This window comes from Cebidichthys violaceus, unplaced genomic scaffold (assembly GCF_023349555.1).
Source record: "Cebidichthys violaceus isolate CVI_PGR_0920_01 unplaced genomic scaffold, fCebVio1.0.p SCAF_28, whole genome shotgun sequence".
NCBI lineage: Eukaryota > Metazoa > Chordata > Actinopteri > Perciformes > Stichaeidae > Cebidichthys > Cebidichthys violaceus.
The window spans coordinates 3,788,357-3,810,924 of NW_027176461.1; the positions used below are offsets into that span (position 1 = coordinate 3,788,357).

At 43.2% G+C, this 22,568-nt stretch overlaps 2 protein-coding genes across 5 annotated transcripts in view; both read left to right on the plus strand.

The window, feature by feature from the left end:
• The window catches only part of arhgef10 (Rho guanine nucleotide exchange factor (GEF) 10), a 41,132-nt gene extending 38,610 nt beyond the window's left edge, over positions 1–2,522 (plus strand). For all 4 annotated transcript variants that reach the window (XM_068721623.1, XM_068721622.1, XM_068721625.1 and 1 more), the window contains 3 exons: positions 1,594–1,716; positions 1,853–2,383; positions 2,465–2,522. In XM_068721623.1, coding sequence (XP_068577724.1) covers positions 1,594–1,716; positions 1,853–2,367 — 638 coding nt within the window. In that variant the 3' untranslated portion in view covers positions 2,368–2,383; positions 2,465–2,522. The remainder of the gene's footprint in view (positions 1–1,593; positions 1,717–1,852; positions 2,384–2,464) is intronic.
• Positions 2,523–4,840: 2,318 nt separating this feature from the next.
• Positions 4,841–9,983, plus strand: LOC137880486 (kelch repeat and BTB domain-containing protein 11). Its single transcript, XM_068721880.1, has 2 exons — positions 4,841–5,388; positions 6,029–9,983. Exon 2 carries the CDS (start codon positions 6,114–6,116, stop codon positions 7,983–7,985), a length of 1,872 nt encoding a protein of 623 aa, XP_068577981.1. The 5' UTR covers positions 4,841–5,388; positions 6,029–6,113; the 3' UTR covers positions 7,986–9,983.
• Positions 9,984–22,568: the final 12,585 nt, after the last annotated feature.

Below are 22,568 nucleotides of genomic sequence, written 5' to 3' on the forward strand. Positions count from 1 at the left end.
CTAACATGCTAATCTAAAATTGAACGTCAGCATGTCAACACTGTCAATTTGTCGGCGTGTTGCCATGCTAGCGTTAGCATCTAGATCAAAGCACTGCGGTACCTAAGTACATGCTCACAGACGTGGCTCTTAGTGTATTAACACAATTCTAAACTGCTGAGAGAAAATGTGGGTGTGAATTTAGGAACTAGAACACTTCCGGTGGCATTACAATAGGGGTAATATAGACCGACTGAAATAGCAATTACTGACAATGCTGATCGGAGTTATTTCGAGACTGAATGGCTGATCGAGTGTATTATTGTAACGCTTGGGATTTGCTCCTCCCTCCTGCTGTTGCTTGTCGGGACTAAGTGCGGATCAAAGCGGTGCTCTGGTGTAGGATCAGGGCCAGAGCTGGGCCGTGTTGACGTTCACTCTGGGTTTATTTTAGTTCACCCATTGGGTGGGGAACTCCAAATATTATGAAAGGAGGAAGTTGAGCAAGGTCCCCGACCAGCAGTCTGTGCGTTCCTGCTAACTCCGGGCCCTCATTAGAAGCACATGTGGGCAGGGCCCGGTCTTCAACTGTACCTGCCTGCCTATCTGCCATGATTCCTGGAAGTATGGCGTGTGTGTGTGTGTGTGTGTGTGTGTGTGTGTGTGTGTGTGTGTGTGTGTGTGTCTCTGCCCCATGCAAGGGGTCAGCTCCAGTGAGGGGGTCAGGCAGAGAGGCTGGCAGTAATTTTTTCCCCTAAACCCCAAGAGGATTACTTTGAGGGAGGAAATTCAAGTCAAGCTGTTGCAGCAGTAATGACTCATGACAGTCTCGCCTCCCACATAGCAGGACAGAAAAGGCTGTTTTTGCAAAAACCCCAGATTCTTATTACGATCATAAAAAGTGATGATAAAAATGTGTTACTCGATAGCATTTGTTGCACAGCTTAGTCCTGACAGAGCTTCTGTGTGGGGACGGTCTGAGACAAGTGCCAAATTCCACATAATAAGTCACCGAACACAGCGAGCCTGACTTTACTGCCGTCCTTGTTGAGAGGTGCCGTTAAACTAACAATCACGCCTTTTTACAGTCCAAAGAGGCATCACAGAGACTTCCAGAAGGGAAGGGAAAAGGTCAGTTCAGACTGTCCCGAGATCCTTGCTTAATTACAGCATTACGCTTCACTCCTTCTATGACAAAACACTTTTGTGTTTGTTTGTCTGAGTCAAAGCGGACCCATAATGGTGCATTTTTTTTTTCTGCATTCAGACACTTGAAAAGAGCTGCTTTTCATCCAGGCTCCTCTTTTTACGTTGCCCTGGAGACGAATAACCGTTGTCGCTGCCGAAATGCCGCCACTCGCTGAAAAAAACAAAAAACAACACAACACACCTCCCTCCCGCGCATCGAGCTGTATTCAAGTGGCCCTGTGCCATTAACGATGCAGTTCTCTGATTTCTCCAGGATACACGAGTGTGATTACCGTCCATCCGTGTGAGGTCTAGCGGTTCATGCTCAACACTTAATCGCTCTCTCAAGATTTCAAAAATACATTTGATGTATGCAAGATTTTAATCTTGAATCTAAAGTTATGTCTACACCCCCCCCCCTCACAGGAAACCAGAGAGTGTCAGTGAGCAGTCTGCTGGTGTGTCACGGTCTGCTGCTGGTGGGGACCAACCTGGGAGTGACTGTGGCCCTCTCTGTCCCCAGACTGCAGGGGATCCCCAAAGTCACAGGTAACGCCGACGCAGCACTGTATTGCATATTCAGACGTACTTAGACACAGTCACAGTCCCGCAACTCCGGATTAATTTCATTCCAAGTGTGTGAAAGGTCCTCTGTGAATATTAAAGGGTCTGTGCCTGTTGTCAGGTCGGGGCATGGTGTCCTTACACGCTCACAACGGTCCGGTCAAGTTCCTCAGCGTGGCTGCCGCGGTGTGTAACCGGCCCTCTGGTCCGTCGTCCTCCACCCCGCCCGCCTCGGCTCAGCCAACGGAGACTGTGGACGGTGACGGGGGGAACGCCCAGCCCCCCTCCTCGGATTCTGCCCCGACCGCCCCTCAGGGACGGGGCGTGTGGCTGGGAGAGGCGGGCTGCACCGCCATGGCTCTCCGGGACTCCCTGTCCTCGTCGTCCTGCGGCTCCCTAGCGCCGTCCCAGGGCTCTTTGGAGCACGGGCCCGAGGACGGGGCCCTTTACGACGTGCTCCACGACCCGGCCCATCACCAGAGGGGCCGCCGGGTCAGCAAGGTGGACGTCAGCTCTCTGCTGGTGGTGTCTGGAGGCCTTGGCCACCGCAGGATCAGCAAAAAGACCAAACAGTCTCGCCATGAGGACACCACCTCGACCATCATGATCTGGCAGATCCCCTTGCTCAGCATGTGACACCCGAAGCGCCTCAGTAGGTTGGAAATAACAGTTTCTCTATAACCAATACATGATGCATACTTGTATCTTACATATATCCTCTGTCTCTTTTCAGGTTTGAACAAGAGTGCTGCACACAACTCTCACAAAGGAGATCTGTTACACTAATATATATATATATATATATATATATATATATATATATATATATATATATATATATATATATATATATATATATATATATATATATATATATATATATATATATATATATATATATTTGGGATCAATCAAAACTGAAACAAGAAGTGCATCAAGCTCCCCACAATACTCTGCTGATGTTCTAATGATGTCTCCTACCACAAAAGAAAAACAAAGGATTAATATAACCACTCAATCATGATGCTCGACGGAGCAAACTCCCTACGGACCAGTCGGAGGACATACTGTATTGGAAAACACTGAAAGCTCTTTTTTTTTTTTCTGTAACATGGCTAATACATTACTCTCCAGTGTTTGTGCCATACCAGTTGACTGTATAGTACTGCAGTATTCATATCAGTGTCGATGACTTCTTGAAAGGTGTGCAAGGAAACCATGGGGCTTTGAATCTGTTACATAAAAGTTTGATAAAGATTAGGGTTTTGGTCATCTGTCGAGGCCCCGAGTTGTAAATATGAAGTATGACAACTCAGGATTACGTGTGTGTGTGAGAGAGCTTCGGGGTCATCTTTTGTCCCAGCGTGGTGCTTCTACCATTCTGTTAACAGAGGGGAAAAAGGGATGGAAAAAGGTGAAACGTATATATCGATGACTGAATCTGTTGGGGAAGGCTTGATGAGGATCCCTGGCTGGCCAGGTGTCTAATAATAAAGGCATGAAAGTGTTGTCATCACCAAGAGAGATTTCTTCCCCCAATGAGTCTTTGTGTCTCGCATAAGGATATTTTAAAAAAAGGAAAAAAAAGCTTTATACTTTTGTCACAATTTGTATTTACTTTTGTGTATTAACAAATGCATAAACTGTTTTATTGAGCAACCTTGTGTACTTCATTTGAACCAATTTTTTCAAAGGAAGCATGCAGCTCTGTGAGTTTTACCTCCACTTATTTTTCATAATTTATCAAGTTTCCAGCTAAAAATAAATAATGTATTGAACCAGTTACTGACAGATTTAAGTCCTCTTTTAGACCAGGGAAGAGAGAGTGTTACTGTGCCTATTTCTCTTGACTCAAACTAACCTTGCACTTGTACTCCGCTCGGCTTGTGTGCAGACATCAGGACATGCTAGGACTAGCAATGTGCCCGAGGGGCCGCAGGAGCCGAGCCCGATACCGCTCTTCCGGGATTTCACTGCTCATTTCTCCCGCTGCCAGCAAGGAGAGGGTCAAGGCTTTTCCTCTCTTGCTGTACGCCCACGTCCACTGTTGCACAACCGCGTTTCACTACATTGTTGAGTTCTCACAAAGATAGGAGGATTTCAGGCTGGAGGTGATCCCACGCTAGAATCCACGGCTTATTCCAAATATTGTCTGATCTGATTTTCTTTTTTCTCTCCTTTTTTTTGGTAGTAACAATGGGGACTTGAGCCTAAGATAATATTTAACTTCTGTAACTGAATACTGGCTTGTATTTATTAACTTCAAGAAAAACGTGGCAACGCCTCAGTCTCGCTGAACCAACCCAGGTCATCAGTTTTGTCTGGCTGGGTGTTGCTACCGGAAGTCTTTTGTTTCCTCTCTCTGACCCTGACGTTTCCATGGAGATCACTCATTTTGCGTTATCAGTCTTTCGGCAAGTCTTTGTTCTCAGAATACCCAGCATTAAACCCCCCCCCCCAGCTGAATGCCCTCTAATCTCACAGGGCTGATAGTTGTTTGATGCCCTAGCAGTGGCTGCCCTCTATTTTTACATCTGAAGGCCAGTTGTTAAGACACTTATTCTCCTTGGTGGACCCTGAATACAGTAACGTCTGCTGCTGACCTGTGAGGTCGAGCTATTTCTAATCGGCCGTGTGCCTCTCTTATCGCTGTAGAAACACAAACGTTTCCAATTCCAATGTTCCTTTTACACTCTCTGCTTCTGGTTGTATCTCGTGTGGGAGTTAGTCAGAAATTATGCTGGATCATTTCCAAAAAAAAAATTAAAGTGTGACTCATATTTCCAGAGCATCGTTTTGGGGGTAAGTAATCACAATTCACTTCAGAGAGCGATCATCAGTCCTACAGATATATTTTATGATAAACTGTCTCGTGCACAAACAGGTGGAGTGTGCTAATGGACCATCTATTGATTTTTGAATAGCGTTAGTGTAATATAAAATTCCTTTGGGGGGGATCTAGCGTTTAATTATATTTTAATGTGCAGCTGTAATATCATTGTAATGTCCTCCTAAGTTGTTCTCTATAGGATTATTTCACACTTTTTCATGATGAGTTGTGTTTTGCATTTTGTGGTACCCGGCACGGGGATGATACGTGAAGGAATGTCGCATCTCCAACAGATGCCTCGTGCGCCTGCTGCTGCTGAGAGTAGGGTTAATACCGACTGAAGGGGCGTGGTTTTGCTCAACGATGACCGCCTCACTGTAGCCAACTGTACAAAAAAAAAACAACAAAATGCTCAGCCCTGGCAGCTCCGACAGCTAGTGCCTCTGCTGCCCACGCTGGACAGCTCCCGCTTCCTGGAGGACGACGCGTTGGTGGTGAAACGTGCGCGGGCAGCTCTCCCCACTTCCACCGGAGGAAATTAGTTGGCGATCTTGCTGATCTGAAGAAGGAGGTGCGACCTGTGATGACTGGTGTTTGTTTGAGGGTCCCTCTTGTGCCTGCCTCGCCTCCACCGCTGAACCCGGGGGGGAGCTCGCAGTGCAGGGGCGCATGAAGCAGCGGCAGCTGAGAGGGTCTGGGATCGGATCTGTGGTTGAAGTGAGCACAGCCTGGCTGGGATCACCAGGATCGCGGACTGCCTTACGTAACGGAGCTTTGTGCCGGGACTGGCAGGGAAACTGCTCTTTAATCGCAGAGAGGAAACGCAGGTAAATCACATCACACTGTTAATGGACATCTATGTGTATCATTTGATTAATATGAGGCTAACGTCAAACAGCCTACTTGTATTCCTTCTTGGTTTAACACACTGGGCTGTTTTCCCGGCGTGTGTCCGACGGTATCGGGGAAGCGCGTCGGACAAGAGAAAGGAGTTTTTTTGATGTGATTACAAACGCCCTTTCTCAGTTTTATTGGAGATTAATCCCTCCATCAGCGCAACAACCATTTGCGCATGCGCTGTGAATGCCTACCAGATTACCACCACAAATCATGGGCAGGCAGGGTGATTATTGCAGTGGGTCATGCAGTGAGTGTACAGCCACGAGAAGCCGCATGTTGGGGATTTGTTTCGGTTTCTTTTGTTTAAAAAAAAGTAGGTGTTGCCCGCTGAACCGGCTGCAGTTGGTTTTGACTCACCTGATGACACGTTAAGAAAGGAGTGTAATACACAGCAGAGCAAAGTCATGTTTTCCTTTTACATTTCAAGGTTTTCAATCTGTTAGTTGTTGGAGAAAGGGCGCCCCTTAGAGAATAAAGAAGCCTGTGCAGCTTCATGACTCTTTTTTTTTTTGTACCTCCTTCATTGGCCTTGGTTGAATTCCCTCCTTGTTTCCCCCCCTCTTATAGGTGAACAGAGAGGAGCACAATCACAAGCTTGTCCGTCCACTCAGCATGATCGGTGAAGGCGCCGCCTCCAAGTGAGCACGTCGAGATGAACGAGTGTCGCAGGCATGATGGAGGGGCCGTCACCGTGGAGGCCGACGTCATCCTCCACGCCGTGAACCCTGACCTTATCACGCCTTCTGACAACGATGGGAATTTATGTCCAGGTTACGTCCAAGGATTCCCGCAGGACCTCCAGGATTTTAGCCCTCCTCCGGTGTTTGAGAAGGAATACTTGCTGGACGGAAGGCCGATGGAGAACAACAACATCGGCCACCAGAAAGGCGACGTCTCGTACATCTCGATGGCGGATCGGTATCACCTCTCCAATGATAACGGAGGTCCGCAACAAAACTGCGCGAGCGGTGAAATCCACAATGGCGCCAGAGCGAAAGTGTCTCTCAATGCAGATTCCCCAGTTGGTCTGCCTGGCCAAGCCGAACAGGAAAGCGATTGGTCAGTCCTAAAATCGAACCTCGAGCGCAGGGACAGCAGCCAGGGAGCTGGAAATCCACAGTCCCAAAAAGAGCCTGATTTAGTCATCGAAGTCGGCGGGCAGAAGATCAACGCTCACAAGGCCGTCCTGGCGGAGAAGAGTGACTACTTCAAAGCGCGGCTGTCACGCGACATCCTGAAAGTGAAGGGAGTGAGTTACAAGACTATGTCTACGTTAATCGACTACGTTTACACTTCTCAGATGAATGTTTGCAAGGGCAACGTCGTGGAAGTCATCACGGGGGCCAAAATCCTCCAGATCCCCTGCGCCGTCCAGGCAGCCATGGACTCCATGTCCGAGCAAATCACCGTGGGGAACTGCTACGAGATCCTCACCATCGCCAAGAAGCAGCGGCTCAGCGAACTGAAGGAGACCGCCTACGGCTTCATGAGCGACAACTTCCTCCAGGTCCTCAAAGACCCCGCTGCGTACGGACGCCTGAACGGGTCCGAGCGGGATCTGATCCTGAAGAAGAGAATGGAGGGGAGGAAGACTCTGATGGTGGCGGAGATAAACGACGTGTTCGATCGCGTTGGGAGCCGGCCGCCGAGCCGCTGCGGCAGCCGACCGCAGAGCCCTTTGTCGGTTGGGTCTTTGGAGGAGAGTCATATGATCTACTACTTCAACGAACCCGCGAATGACTGGAGACCTTTAACTGCGATGCCAGAGGACATAAACACTAAAGGGTGCGGGATCTGCACAATGTATAACTACCTGTTTGTGGCAGGGGGGATAAAGGGCTACGGGGACAAGGGCAAGGTTTCAGACAAGGTCTTCTGTTACAACCCCATAACCAACCGCTGGGCCGAGGTCCGACCTCTGACCCAAGCTCGTGCCCAGCTCAAGCTGGTGTCCATGGACGGCTACTTGTACGCCATTGGAGGGGAATGTTTGTTTACAGTGGAAAAATACGACCCTCGCATGGACCGCTGGACCGCCGTGGCCCCTTTGCCCAAAGGAGCCTTCGCGGTGGCCCACGAGGCCACGACCTGCAGCGGAGAACTGTACGTGTCGGGGGGCTCCCTCTTCTACCGCCTTCTGAAGTACGACACCAAGCGGGACGAGTGGCAGGAGTGCCCCTACAACAACAGCAGGAAGAAGTCCACCGACATGGTGGCGTTCAAGAGCTTCATCTACCGCTTTGACGTCAACCGCGAGCAGGGGATCACCGTGTTCAAGTACAACAGCATCGTGAAGATGTGGCACGACTGCGCATCGCAGAGGCTTGGAAGTCATTTGCCCTTCAGGTGCGCCGTGATCGGGAACTGCATCTACTGTGTGAACAAAAGCCAGACTCTTCAGTTTGTGGTGGAGGAGGAGAACGCCTACTTTGTTGAGGAGGCCCTGAGGGCGCCTCTGGAGGCAAAAGGTGTTCTGTTTCCTTTTGTTCTCACTTTGCCTGAAAAGTCTGAGAAAGTGACATAGTGTGTGTGTGTGCGTGTGTGTGTGTGTGTGTGTGTGTGTGTGTGTGCGTGTGCGTGTGCGTGTGTGTGTGTGTGTCTGTGTGTTCCAGACCAACAAAATAAATGCGTAATAGCGAAACTGGAATAAGCAGAAGACCTTATATACATTCTTCAATGTCAGCTTTCTATCTCAGTGTCTCATTGCCTGCTTGCAATGGAATGTGTGTATTTGCATGGCAATTTAATGTGTCTGCAGGGTTAAGCCTTAAAAGGAAACTTTTTTTTTTTTTGAGTTGAATGAATAATAATTGTATCTGACTGTAGATAATGACATGATGACAGTGACTGTAGGCTATTTTGTGTATTTTGTGCACTTTTTTTGAATAGAATAGATATTATCTAGAACATATTAACTATTGACTGGTGACAAGTGTTTTGTTGAAAGTTGTATTAAAAAAAAAAAAGAAGAATGGAAGCAGTCGTAGTGCGCCTTATGAACGATGCAACACAGGTTCTATGCAAAGGAGACAGAAGAGACAGTCTGCTGTAACGCTATTTAATAGTTACTATAATGGGAATCTGACTCTGGAAGGAATACAATAATTCTTTGATCTAAGGCTGAAACTAATGATTCTTTTTATGTGACTTATTGTTTTGGTCAGATAATAATGAAACGATACATTTTGTAATTTCCCACAACCCCAAGGAGATGCATTTGAGTGTCTTGTTTTATTCAACCAAACAGTCCAAAACCCAAAGATATTTTGGTTTTGTTATTATATATTATAAAAGAGAGCTTCACATCCTCACATTGGAGAAACTGAAAACTGCAAATTTCCTTGAGAAAAACAAATCAAAAGTATTTGCAGGTTATCGAGTAAATCGATGAATCTTTGCAGCTCCACCTCCAGCCCTGATCTGCTCTGGCTTTGAATTAAACCTGTGAATCAAGATGAAATTATAGTCAGTTAAATAGTAACTGTATCAGTCTTACACATGTTCCCTTTGCAAAACATTTAAAGTGCATGTTTGCCTGTTGTAATTCAGGGGATCTTTTCAGGCAAAGCTAGTTTTAAATTCCAACCGTCAAATATCTCCAAGAAGCTCAAAACAGTCTTCAAGAGGCTTCAGGCTTACAAAAAAAAAATATGTGGAAACTGAACATAAGTACATATATTAACATTTGCATTCAGAATATGCTATTTTGCTTATAGTGCATACTCTACTCACAGGTGTCACAGGTCCTACATTTAACACACTTGCCAAAGATAAATAACTATCTAAAACGTTTGCATCTTTAGTGGATTAAGTTCCTTCTAAAGAGCGCTCCACTGACAGCACCAGAGTAATACAACGAAAGCAATAGGTGGGTGAGAGGAAGGGCATCATGTTAGCTGCTAACAGTCACTGTCTGGGAAGTTGAGGGAAAGTAAGCCATTCAGAATACTTAAAGAACAACAGAAAAACAGCAAAGGGACCCGTGTTCAAGTGCTGGCAGGTTTCCTACCTGTTCAGGTCAAAGGTGAAATCCACCACTACAGTGCTGGGACGTGGTCAGGGTCACGGCCCTCACTGCGTCCACAAACAAGACATCCTGCTGTCATGACACTAACAAATGTTCTTTTTGCATCGGTGCACATTAATACCATTTATTTTTTCCCCCTCTAACGTTCCTTCTTTTAGACATTTCACAGTATCTGTTTGCTGCTGCAACAACACATTTCAATGGAAGCTAATGGTGGTACACTCTTGGAATAAATTGCTTTTGATAACTTTTTTTAGGAATGTCTCCAGGCAGGACACAATGGATGTGGTTTTGATATTTCGCTGGCTGGCATCTGTATTTTTGTGATTTTTATTTTATTTTTTTTGTATGGATTTGCTGCTGTGATGGACAGTAAAGTGATGCAATGTTAGGCTTCCTGTTCAAGGCATATGGAGTGGGCTAACAAACTAGCTGTTGGATAATGTATATCAGTCAGAAGTAAGTGCTTCAAATAAAGTATTTTGTGTCTGAAAATGATTTGTTTTTGTGAATATGTCTTTAACGGGGGGGAGGGGGGGGAGTGCTGCATTATTCTTTGACCCGAAACAGAGCTGCCATCTAGTGGACACTGACTGTAACGGCACCCAGTAACACCGGTTCACACGTGAGCTCATGCCCAACAAAACATGTAAGAACTCGGTTGGCTGTATTTCTCTTTCTAATACATGTACAGCGATTATTTTAATAGTCATAGTATCACTTCAAGGGAAATTCCATGACGGTAGGCTCTACGAGTTCAAGCATTCATTCAATCATTATGATAAAACTTATTATCTTATAATTATGTTTTCATATATCACATATATGAGATATTGTGTCTAATAATTACAATTATGAGATATTGACTGTATATTACGTCTCTATTCACAAAGACAGAAACAGGCAGTTGTGTGGACAGCTGTGTTGAACAGAGTTGTGTGTTGTTATGCCAAAACTGTATACGTTTGTGTTGTTAAAATCAAACATACAGTGACATTTTTTTGTCTATCCCTGCATCCATAAAATGATTAAATGAGAAAACGGTTTGTGTTTTTAAAGCGAGACATTGTCATTTTCGCTAAACAGCGGCCACTGTGGCCTGAAGTAGCAATTACATGATAATGGCGCATCAAATATTCCTTAATTTCCCAAGATTCTCTCTGGGTCAGCTTTCTTTAAAGACATCATCATTGTGTGACCTGACTGAGGGAGATGGGGCCACAAGACAGAATCAACATGCCTTCATGGTGAGTTCACTTCTTATTTGACTTTAGGTACTATTTTCTCCTCATGAATACTACTTTTGATTTGCCTGGTTTTTCAAAAAAAAAAAAATAATTGCATAGTTATGCTTTAAGTCAAGTTTTTGAGATGTGTTATACTTTTAAAACTACAAAAGGTTCACAATGCATTTTCATTTAAATGTACATTTCAGTTCCCTATGAGTCACAGCACACCTATCGTTTGAAATAAGTCAAGTTAACCCATTGTCCTTTCCATGAAATTGAACTGCCTTTAATTCACCAGCCCACATCACTAACTTAGTACGGACATCAATGCGGTCTAGGCAATCACTTAATGTAAAGTGTCTATATTGTTTTCATGTAACAGAGAATATTTGTTTAATGCAGTGAATATACATATAATAGACATTTGTCATGGAGGCAGCGGTGCAGAGGCTTGTGGCTGACATTTTAATGAACAATGAGGACATATTAAAGGGTGGAATTAGGTTTTTTATGAACATTACAGTGTAATGCCTACTACTGTATGTAGTAGTACATGCCGGTATAGTGAGACTGCTCCACTGCTAGAGGGCCAAATGCATGCATTTTCAGAACTCTAAAGTACAATCAAAAACAATATCAAAAAGAAATAGATTATGTTATTGACTGTGTGAATACTCTATGTCTTGCAAATATGTCTTTCTTGTACTGGCTGTGGTTAAGGTAATCCACACAGACCACACTGTGTACAGCTTGTATTGGAACTTATTCAGCAGACTTTTCAGTGTGTAGCTGTTTTGTGGTTTACCTACCAGAGTAAAATGGTGCGCAAATAAATCAATTAATTTAGTGACTTAATTTAATGACAATTCACCACAAACTGCAGCCTAAAAATGACCATAGATTTGATATTTGCTTCACAGAGGGACACTTTTTTCCAGAGGTGTCATATCGAGTCGGTTTACATTGGACAGTTGCTGCTTCTGTCCCCTTCCTCCGTTTCCCACTGTGTTCACCGCTTCAACACTGGAGGGCAGTATGAGCGCGGTGTAAAGAATGGACATGGACGCAGCGGCACCATTTTCCATCCCGGCATGCTCAGTATACTTGAATTTGTATTGGGGTGAGCTGGATACTGCCTTACACCAGCCAGCTATGGATTAATGATTTTAATGTAGTAGCCTAGAGTTTTAATACTTATTCAAATAACTTGGAATACAGCAGGTCAAGAAGTTAAGAAGAAAGCTTTGGTACTCAATATAAAACCAGCAGACCCGACTCTCTGCCTGTTGCCATGATGTTAGGATGACTGACAAGCCCCTGGTGTTTGGGTTGAACCCGTGCATCTGATTCTTAAGGTCACTGTCTGCCCTATCTAATGCTACTTAACTAGCGTTAACTAGCTAGTGAAGTATTTGGCAGTTTCCAACCTACATAGCGTATATTCTCTCACTGTTTCTTTCAAATGAGAAAGAAAACATCAGAAACCATACCAATGCCAGGTACACACATTTTTTGTGACTGTTGATATAAGCGAATTTCACACCTGCCCTGCCTAATTGGTAAGTAATTAGCATTAGCTTAGTTTATACTAGCTACGTAATGTTAGTACAGAAGCTAGTGTAGCAGAATACCTGACTTCTGAGCCAACTCCGTTCTCCAATGAAGAATTGTTCTGAGATTATTTTAGCATAGTGAAAGGTTAGCTTGGTGTACAACAAAGATACATGTGAAAATTCTTTAAAAACTTAAAGTTTTTTGGAAGATGATACCTAGCTAAGTAGCAGCAAAGACAAACCTAGTGGCTAACGTTAGCCACCACAGTTTATCATCGTTTGTAGGGAACAAAATGCTGCTTCTGTCAGAGCTAAGTGAAGAGAGGGAAATGTGCTTTTATTTGGCTAACGTTACTGCTTTCAAAATTGTGCCATTAGTCTAATTTAGCTATTATCGACCTGCGGTGAGAAGTTGGTCTAAAACTGTCTTTGGCAATTTTATCTGCTATTTTTTTTTTTTTGCAGTGTCATCAGTTTTCACAGTGGGTGAGGAGCTGAATGCTTTCATTGCAGTTTGGCTAAAACAAATATTCCTGCAACACACAGAGTAAAAGGTAATGAGGGTGTTCTCATACATGCTGGATGTGATGGGACCATATTTGCATTTCACTCACTGTGACGTTTTGGTGGAATTCTTTTTATCGTCCTGTAAATAATATATAACTCACCTGTTTCATAAAAGGTACACCTGGGAATCCTTCATTCAGGCCAAAGACTATTTCTTTGCTCATTATGACTTACCATTTAAGTGTTTCACATCTTTTTTTTTTTGGATATTGTATTCAGTTTTCCATGCTTTCAAATGTACACAGGAGGTGTGAAGTTGGAACCACAATGAACGGGTCCCCTACTTGAAACATGAAACGTGACTCATCCCTTGAGAACCCTCTGGAGGTGCTGAATGATGTGATTATCCACCATGGCCAGCGAAGCAAGGGCCATGCATTTCATCAGCCGTGGCACAGTTGTTGTACAGACGGATACATCCGCCAGGATCTCGTCTGATGGGGCCTTCTTTGGAGGTAAGCAGCTCGCCCCGTGCTGCAGTCGCCTTTAGTTCTCTTACTGAATACTAATTATGTTTGCATAATTGGTTTTAGTCATTTAAATGGGGGAGCTTGTGAAATCTTTTTTTTCCCTTGTTTTCACCTACAGCTAAATTTAGCTAACACGGTCTGTCTGAATCTGAACTGCTTTGTTCCAAAAAATGAGGCATTAGTGGTTTAGACTTCAGAGTGCAGTGTCAATTGATCTTACGTCTTGAAAGAATGAAGATAAAATTGGAAAATGACTTAAAATGGCAAACGCGATAAGCTGTTGGGAATGTTTTTGTGCTGGGCTGTTGAATAGCTTTGAGCAGCCTCTTTTTTGTGTAATGGCAAAGAGATGTAAAAAGATGTTTTAATTTCCAGTTGATTATCTGTGATTATGCTCTAAAACAGCATACTTACCCTTTAAAGAGACAGACAGAAAACGTTACATGATGGAAATTAGAATCACCAGAAAAAAAAGAATGGCCTGGGGAGAAGCATCATGTAATGTGCTTTTGCGTATCCACCCTGCACTCTCTCATTTTTGCCATTTGAATATACACAGAATTATTTACACCTTCAAGGCAACTCGACTGAACTGCACATCAGTCAATTAGTAAATCAGAAATTTTCTGTGATTTCAGTTTAGCGTGGAGTCCTTGGCTCCCTCTGGTCCCCCCCTTTTAGTCTCCCATCCTGACAGTGACAAATTACTCCTCTGCTTGGCGAGATTGAAAATTAAAAGCATTTAAAGTTGCTCATGCATTTATGCTAATGAGAAATTCAGATATGATTTGCATGCGAAAGAGGCTAGTCTGGGAACTCATCATTGCCCCCACCACCTCCAGCCTTGTCTTTAGGCTCTGTTTTTTTTTCTTCTTCCTTTTAGAATATGGGCAAAGAAGAAAATGAGGTGTGTAAACACTGAAAAATGTGACGTTTTATACGGCTGCGTTTCATTGCGTACGAGGAATTGTATCATTTCCCTTTTAAGAGGGTCTTTGTACAGTATTTATGATGCAACCTACCATTGGTACCCCCCTATAGCCACTCAGGCAAATTGGGTCATTGTGTCTGGCGTCGTCACATCAAACTACAGGAGGAAACACTATGAACATAATGACATTGTGCAGTTACTGCTCATGCTGTCTCCTGTCGCCATTTGGATAGGGACCGTTAAATACAGGATGTATTGACTTGTATAACACTGGCAAGGCAAAGTTTAAAATATGAACATTATTTCGGTGGGCATAAGCTTCTAAAGTCTAATATTAAAATGTTTGTTCAGATGAAAAAGGCTTTGTGTTGCGATAAACATGTGCAGAACACTTTGGAGCCGGAGGATTAAAACTCAGGGTTGATTTGTTTTCCCAGTAAGCTCCATCCACGTCTTCTTCTCAAAATATCAAAGCACACACGGCTTCCTTGAATTTGTTTGTTCCGCAGTTACTAAATGATTGTAACCTTGGAAACGAGATGCATTAATGAAGGCGGAAAATGAAATGGGACTTTAATTTGTTTCAGTGTTCATAGCTGAGGTGAAATGGATTAGCTTTGATTGAGGTGTGAGATGAAGAAGGAAAGCGCTGACATGACACTTGTATTTGTCATCATGTCATTTCAAGGAGGATGCTGCAGCAATTATAAATACGGGTACACAGCAATTAAAAGCGGTAGTATTCATTAATAATTTTCATATTAATTTTTCAGTGGTCGCTGAAATGATTGCCACTGCACACAGGCTTTCCAATTATGCTGCTTAATTAGAAATGTCAATATTAAGAAATAATTAAACTTGGGAATGCATTAAGGTTGTCAGAAACACTTAAAAAGTTATAACCATCACTCAAATGATGTTTTCTCTAATATGTTTTTGCAGTGATTTATAAGTTAAAGATGAGCCGTTGAGCAATGGGTGCTATAGGTAGTTAGGAAGCTACATGATGTTTTGTTTAGAGGCGCGGCTCTCAGAAGCAGCAGCCGTGTCGAGAGCGCTGTCCTAGGAAGGACAAGAAGAAGCTACTTCCTTACCTTTTTAACTCCTGTGCTTGTAACACCTGTCCCCCCCTTTTTTTTTTTTAGAGCACTTCCTGCCCGACAGCCTCTGCAAACTGTGCTTGTTAAGGGTTAAAGAGATGGCAGGAGGACCCACAGATCCACTAAATCACAGGTACTCACACCTGTTCTCTGAAACACATTTAACATCAGTCTTCAGATTCACAAGGTATTATTTTACTGAGAAGGATGATAACATCTGGACATCAACGCAATATTTAATTGTGTGCCGGCTATATATCTCAATTTAAAAGGTGTATGCATGTGAATTGAGATATATTGTTCTTGTTCACATTGTTTGGTCGTTTAATAGTCGACTGCAGTTGCTCAGTTGTATCATAACCAAGTAGTTTTGTTCTTCAGTGACACAATTTTAGTTGTACATTTATGTGTGTATGGAATCTGAGTATGGTGAATAATCCACAAGTCAGTGTCTGTTATTCAATTAGGTTAGCTTATATGTCTTTTAAATATGTGGACTTTTGCCCTTTTCAAACTAATTTGAATTTAAATAATTTCAATACATTGAAATAATCTTCCCTTCTCTGAAAATTCATATATTTTATGTGCATATCCTAAAGTATTTAGTTAATTCCTGTGATCTCAAATGCTTCAAAACTCTCCTACAAATACTCCAAACTTAGCTCTACTTTGAAAGAGAGTGAGACTTGCGAAATATTGTTTGGTCTTAAACTTCCTCTAATAGCTTTTTTTTCCCAGAGAAGTTAATAAACAAACATTGTAGCTCCAACTTATGTCCCATTCAACACACGTGCAGTTGTTCACTTTGTCTCTGGATACTAAAAGCATCAGGAGAGACTTGACTTACTTGTTTTTATCTTGAGAGACAAACACACACATTGAACCGCCTTTGATCATAGGAATACATTTTCATTCCAATATGGATCTCACAGGTAGCTGCATATTGATACTAGTAGATTTAAGGGAGTAATAATCAAGTAGAGCCATCACCTGTTGACTGCAGCGGAAGCTGACTGAAAGAAAAGACTTGAAAGCATTTGTACCTCAAAGCGATGGCAGCCTCTAATGAAAGGATTGCGTTTGGCTCAGCACGTTGGCCACGTTTCCCTCAAAGCCTTGTGTGACAGCTCTTTAATTGGACTGCTCCGTTCCCTCAGTGCTGTAAAATGTTACTAGCCGGCATCGCTTGACTGTTGGTATAATTATTCCGCAATACACCGTAATAAAATCAAGCTAGACAAAGTTGATGTCAAGGAATTCTCGACGTCTACTTATGAATACGGGCAATTTCGTGTTCATTTGGACCCTTGATATCCCTCCCCGAGACTTCCTGAATCATTTCTAATAATCAAGCGCTAACTGAGCACCCGTGCATGTAGGAGGACGAGGAAGTTAAAGCAGCGTTTTGTGCTTCCATCAGAGGATAATTACTGAAACCGTTACCTTTTTGCGTGTTGTTTGTAGTTCTTCCGAGTCAATAGCAGAGAGGACTTTGCAGTAGTTGTGAGAGCATGACCTCATCGTTGAATCCTTGACCTTGATGCGACGTCTCTCTCTGACCATGTTTTCCTTGTTGCGCTTGTTTTCTCCTACTGAACGCAAAGAGTAAAAAGACCCTTGTGAACCAAAGCCTATTTCAGTCAGATGAAAGAAAAGAGTGTGTGTGTGTGTGTGTGTGTGTGTGTGTGTGTGTGTGTGCGCGTGTGTGCGTGCGTGCGTGCGTGTGCGTGTGTGTGTCTGTCCCCTCTAGCCTGCGGCTGCAGATTAGCCATGAGAGCCAGAGGATCGCCCCCGCTCTCTGACAAATGAGAAAAGCCACAGTGGCCCTGGCAAAAGTGACAGGCCAAATGGAAGCAATTCCTCCCGAGGCGGGGGAGAGCAGCTGTGACCGGGGCCCGCTATGCCACTCTAGAAAAAGGACCCCTATGTGTGCGCATGTGTGTGTTTGTCTGTGTTGTCGGCTATAGAGACTTAACCCGCGAGACAATTTCTCTCCTGGCGGCCCCCGTGTGCTGCTGACCTATGGGAAACCCCATCAGTCGCAGGTGACCATGCACCTTTACCCGGAGGGTTTTTTTTTTTTGTCCATGTGTGTTTGTTTTTACCCTGCTCTATTCTGCCCTGTGCTCTACGGGATGCATTTGTGTGCGTACCTGGTCGTGGCTGGTGTTTGATTTTTTTTTTTTTACATATTTGTTTGTGTCGATATAATGGGCCCCAGACAAAGACTCTGCGCATGGTTGTGGGATCGTTCAGGGTCTCTTCAACCCAGCCTCACTTTCAGACCGCTGTGGATGTGTGAGTAATTAACATTGAGCCCTGATGGATTAAATAGTACCCTGCTGAGAGTGACTCTGTCTGCTACTGGTCACTGCTATAGGCCTGCTAGCAGCAAGACACGCTCAGTGGCAAAGAGTGATGTGAGCAACAGGGATGGAAAGAAATGTGGAGGGTGTGTATCAGTCTCACACCATCTAAATAAATAAGACCGATGGGTGTACAGTGTTTGAGCAAAGAGGCCTAAGAAATGAGGAGCACAAGATGGATATAGCTCATCGTCGGAGGCTGTTCCCACGAGTGTGTTGCATTCTGCCTCCGGTTCAGCGAGGCTATCTGTCAAGAGACATATCCAACCCTGTGTCTCCACAGCGTCTCTCCTCCTTGTCTTTAAATCTCTCCGTTCTTCTCTCTCTCTCTCTCTCTCTCTCTCTCTCTCTCTCTCTCTCTCCCCCCCTCCCTCCCTCCCTCCCTCCCTCTCTCTCTTTCCTATCACCAAGGGCCAAGAGCGTCAGGCTTCACTTCGACACAGCCATCATAATTACTCCACGGTGGAAGAATCAATTACAGCTGAGCACCATTATTTCCAGAATGGAGCTAAACATTAAAGTTTAAAAACTCCAAATTATTAAAAAGTCCCTCTCTCAGGGACACATACAGAATATTTACTGTTAACAAATAACTTAATAACTTCCCTCTGAATTATTAATTAATGGCTCACATTGTCTCGGCGAGACTTTATACATTGTTAAAATGCATCGCTTCTTGACTCCTCTGTTTGAGCACTTGGTAATTCTGTCACGGCTTAGAACATCTGAGCTTTAGTTTTTGCTGACGCACTGATTGAAACATTCCAGTTTAAACTAATGCTTTGTTTATAGATGGAGAAGTTGATGCGGTTTCTTCGGTCCGTTGTGCTGATGCGGGCTCGCTGCCGTTGCTCCTTACAGTAGACTCATTTTGACTTTGAGGGAATTATTTAAGCAAAATGTCCTCCAGTCAGCCCCGTTTGAGTCACCATCGAGCTAATAAGGTGGCTCTGATTTGGAGCACCTAACAATCCAGCAATCAGGGGTCATGTTTTTTTTGTTTTTTTTTTAATGTATCAAACTGTTTGAAGGTTAATTGTGATTAATCAGTCATGGCACTTGAACTTGAAGTAGAGAATGATTGACATAAAACCAAAGTGGAAAACCTTGCAATAGTACTCGGCTCATAAAGGTGCAGGTAATATAACTGAAAAGAGGTTGTTTTTAATTGAGTAGCTCTTCTTCTTTAGTTTCCGGCTCATAAAATCAATATAGCCAATCCTGACTGTTCTGGATTTCTCGGTTTTGATGCAGATTTGCAGAGTCTATAGGCTATATCCAGTCCTTAAGCCAATTGCTGCTGATGCCACTTCTCACTCGTTACCTCGGGGAACGTACACAGAATATCATCAATGGGATTTATTTCCTTATTGGCATTTATGCTCAATTCAAGTGTTGCGCTTCCAGGAGATTAATGTTATTGCTGACTTGTTCTAATAGCCATTGCAGAAAGCATCACGCACATACATATATATATATATATATATATATATATATATATATATATATATATATATATATATATATATATATATATATATATATATATATTTATATATATGTTGTCCATTAGGTTACACATACATTAGTCCATAAAATGCAAATACCGCTCTGCTACACTTGTCGTCTGTCACTGGAGATACGAATTGAATTTAATGGTCCGAGGGAGGATTGAGAATAAGGAAAGGGAAGGTGTTTGCTCTTTTAGCCGCTTCCAGCTGAGTGAATCAGAAACAATGTGGCAGAACCTGAAATAGTTCGCAGCTTTAGAGAAAGTCCCCCGGGGCTGTAAATTGGCTCTGAGAAGAGGGAAAAAGAAACAATTGCCCTTTACCTCCGAGGTTGCATGTCATCTCTCTGAAACTCACTACTGGGCAGATTAAGGTCAAGTAGACCATTCCCCCCCCCCTCCCCTTTTCCCCCCCACTCTCCTCTGAAGGGAGCAGAGAGAGGGCGAATGAAATGATGACAGGGAGGGATTGAGAGAGCGAGAGCGAGGGCAGAAACTAGGATTTTGAAGGTCTTTGAAAGAGGTTTTACACCCATCCCTGGTGGTTTTCCTCCCTCACTCCAAGAATCGTGTTGATAATGGCTGCTTGTCAAAGAGGATAACCCACCTGCACTTTGTAACTCAGTCCTGCTGGTGCAGCTCGTAGCCTCGACATAAATATGAAAGGAAAGCAATTGGGGGTTAGCAGTGGCCCTGCGTTTTGGATGTCAGTGGCCCCTTAATGTAGCTGTAAAAGGTACAATATTCTATGAAAGGGCAGTCAAGGAATGGACACATGAACATTAGCTGTCTGGTTACTCTTAAACTGCCTGTTAACCAAAATGTTGGCCCGTACTGATATGCCGGGTCAGCCTCCTAAACCGCGCTGACTCCACATTTTGGAGACAACACAGGCCACTACGCCGCCGCCGCCATATTATGTCATTAGGCGCTCTCACTCGTCACAGACGATAAATCAATGAAACTGGAGTGGCAAGCCTGCCAATTGTAATTACCGAATCAATTGACACACAATTAAGTCTTTTGTTTCAGTGGATTGTGCTGTCAATCAGGAAGGAGCTCCTGCACGTTCAGTAATGTGCGAGTGAATGGCATAACGTTTTGCCTTCCCATGTCAAGGGCACAGTTAGGAAGTCTGCCAGCAATTAAGGACTATAATGTGCTGAGTTGAGCACGGCAACAAAATCGGCAGCAATTTCTTCTGCTCCTGTTGAAATTATGCTTATCAGGTACCTCGCCTCAGCAAAAGGTGAAGGGTCGGCCCGAGCAGGCAGACAGCATTTCTCCACATAATTGAGAGAAGTTTGGATTTAATTGTATAATTAATCTTGTTGAATTAAGTTACACAGAAGTCCGACCCCTAAATTAGGCAGTCTGGAATATTTTAAATTGCCTTAATGTGAAATCTGGCTCCAGAATGCACTTTGTTCCCTCCTGATGGTATGAGGTAAGTTTTTTTTAGCCACGATGAACACGGCGTGCTGTAATAACCTGTTAGCAGTTCTTATCACGTCCTTCCTTTTATATGATTAATTTCCTCAGAAAGTAATTGCAATTTCAAAGAGAGCCTCATTTTTATTGTATAGCTTATTGTAGGCCGGTGAAGAGAAAATATAAAGACAGAGTAGATGGTAATGCTCATCACACTGAATCTGAGCAGAAGTCTGCGTCTTTGACTGTTGATCTTTTTGATGGTTGAGTTCTATAATCTAGTGTTAAGCTGTCCTCCTGGGTTCCCCTTTTGTTGATCGATTAACATATTCAGTTTAAGTTTAATACAGCTTCCCCTGTGTCGAGTGGATAACTTTACTCTGAGATATTCATTAAGTTACCACACTTTAGAGGCAGTGGTGTATCTGTGACTGTAGCTTGTGGCAGCATCAAAGCCCAAGGTCAACGCATGTGAACTGACACCGGGCCCATGTGGTGATCGGATAAAGCGAGGCTGTTAGAAAAAATTCTACTCGACACCCAAGTGTGAAATCATTAATCAGGAGATTTATTCTTGCAAGAAGGAGCAGAGTCACAGACAGCTTGCTCAGAGCTCTGTCTCTAAGTCCCTGTCCTTTTATACACTGTGACAAACAACGTTCACACACGGTATAGTGAAGCTTTAGGCCAGTTTGAACCAGTTTGAACCATCTTCTTGGTCGATTCATATGTAATTGTGTGGCTGTGTGGGTACCTGCCCAGGTGCGCACCTCCTTTGAAGCGAATGTGATATCTGTCTTGAAAAACATACGGTATATATGCAAACAGTCATGGAACAGGACAAGCATTATATATCATATATCATTCTGTATTTTTCCAACAGAGGCATGAAATATATTTCTGTGCAACTGGACTCACCTCCGCAGTCATTGACTATAAAGCATTCACATGCTGGAAAGTGTAAAGAAAAGGATGAGGCTGGTTAATTGATCAACAAAAAATAAACTGACAACAATTCCTTAATCAAGTAATTGATTAAGGAATTGATAAGTAATTTATCAATTGATGATTAGACTCTGAATATGCAGAAAAACAGGTTTATGAAATAAACTTCATCATCTTTGATGTGTTTTAATTGTCTTATTGTTTGCTTTTAATATAATAACCATGGACGCTCGAAAGCAGCGTTGATACTGAGTGGATTGTCCCAGTAAAATCAAATACATTGAATTAAAGCACAAATGCAGAACCATCGCTGGTTTTACCCTCAAATTGGGGGAATGTTTGTGTTCCGTTCCTTTATATCATTATAAATGTAATGTCTGAGGGTTCTGGACTAGTGATTGGGACAACAGTCTATTTTATCTTACTTTGTTAGGAAAGTGAAGCACAATTTTGACATTTAATAGATTAGACGACTCATCAATACTTCTGATTCATCATTAATGAAACTGTTCGTTGCAGCCCATAAAGTTAGGGTCGGTAATGTTCTTCAAATACATTTGTCGTTATATTTGATGAAATTCTCCTTAGATTCAGCAATCAATAAATCCAAAGAATCAATCATTTGGGGAGAGTGGCTTTCGAGGGAGGCCTGAAGGGACGGGCTGTCAGTGTCCGCAAGATTTAGTGAGTTTTTGAGCTAATGCTGCTAGCTGCTTGCACTGGGAAAGAGTTTGCAACACCGTGCTGTTTTTTTTTTTTAAGCTTTAAAGAGACCCAGGCTTCCTTTCAGTAGTGTAAATGAGCAGAATCTGGTGGTCTCAACTGGGATTAAGACTTAGTTTCCTTTTTTTTTCCTGCTTTCACAGGGCAGAGATTAATTTGCAGCCACCAGTGAATAGACTTGTTTTCATGAACACATATATACTGTATGCGCTATATAGCAGATGCATAGATTATATCCTTGAATATATGCATATG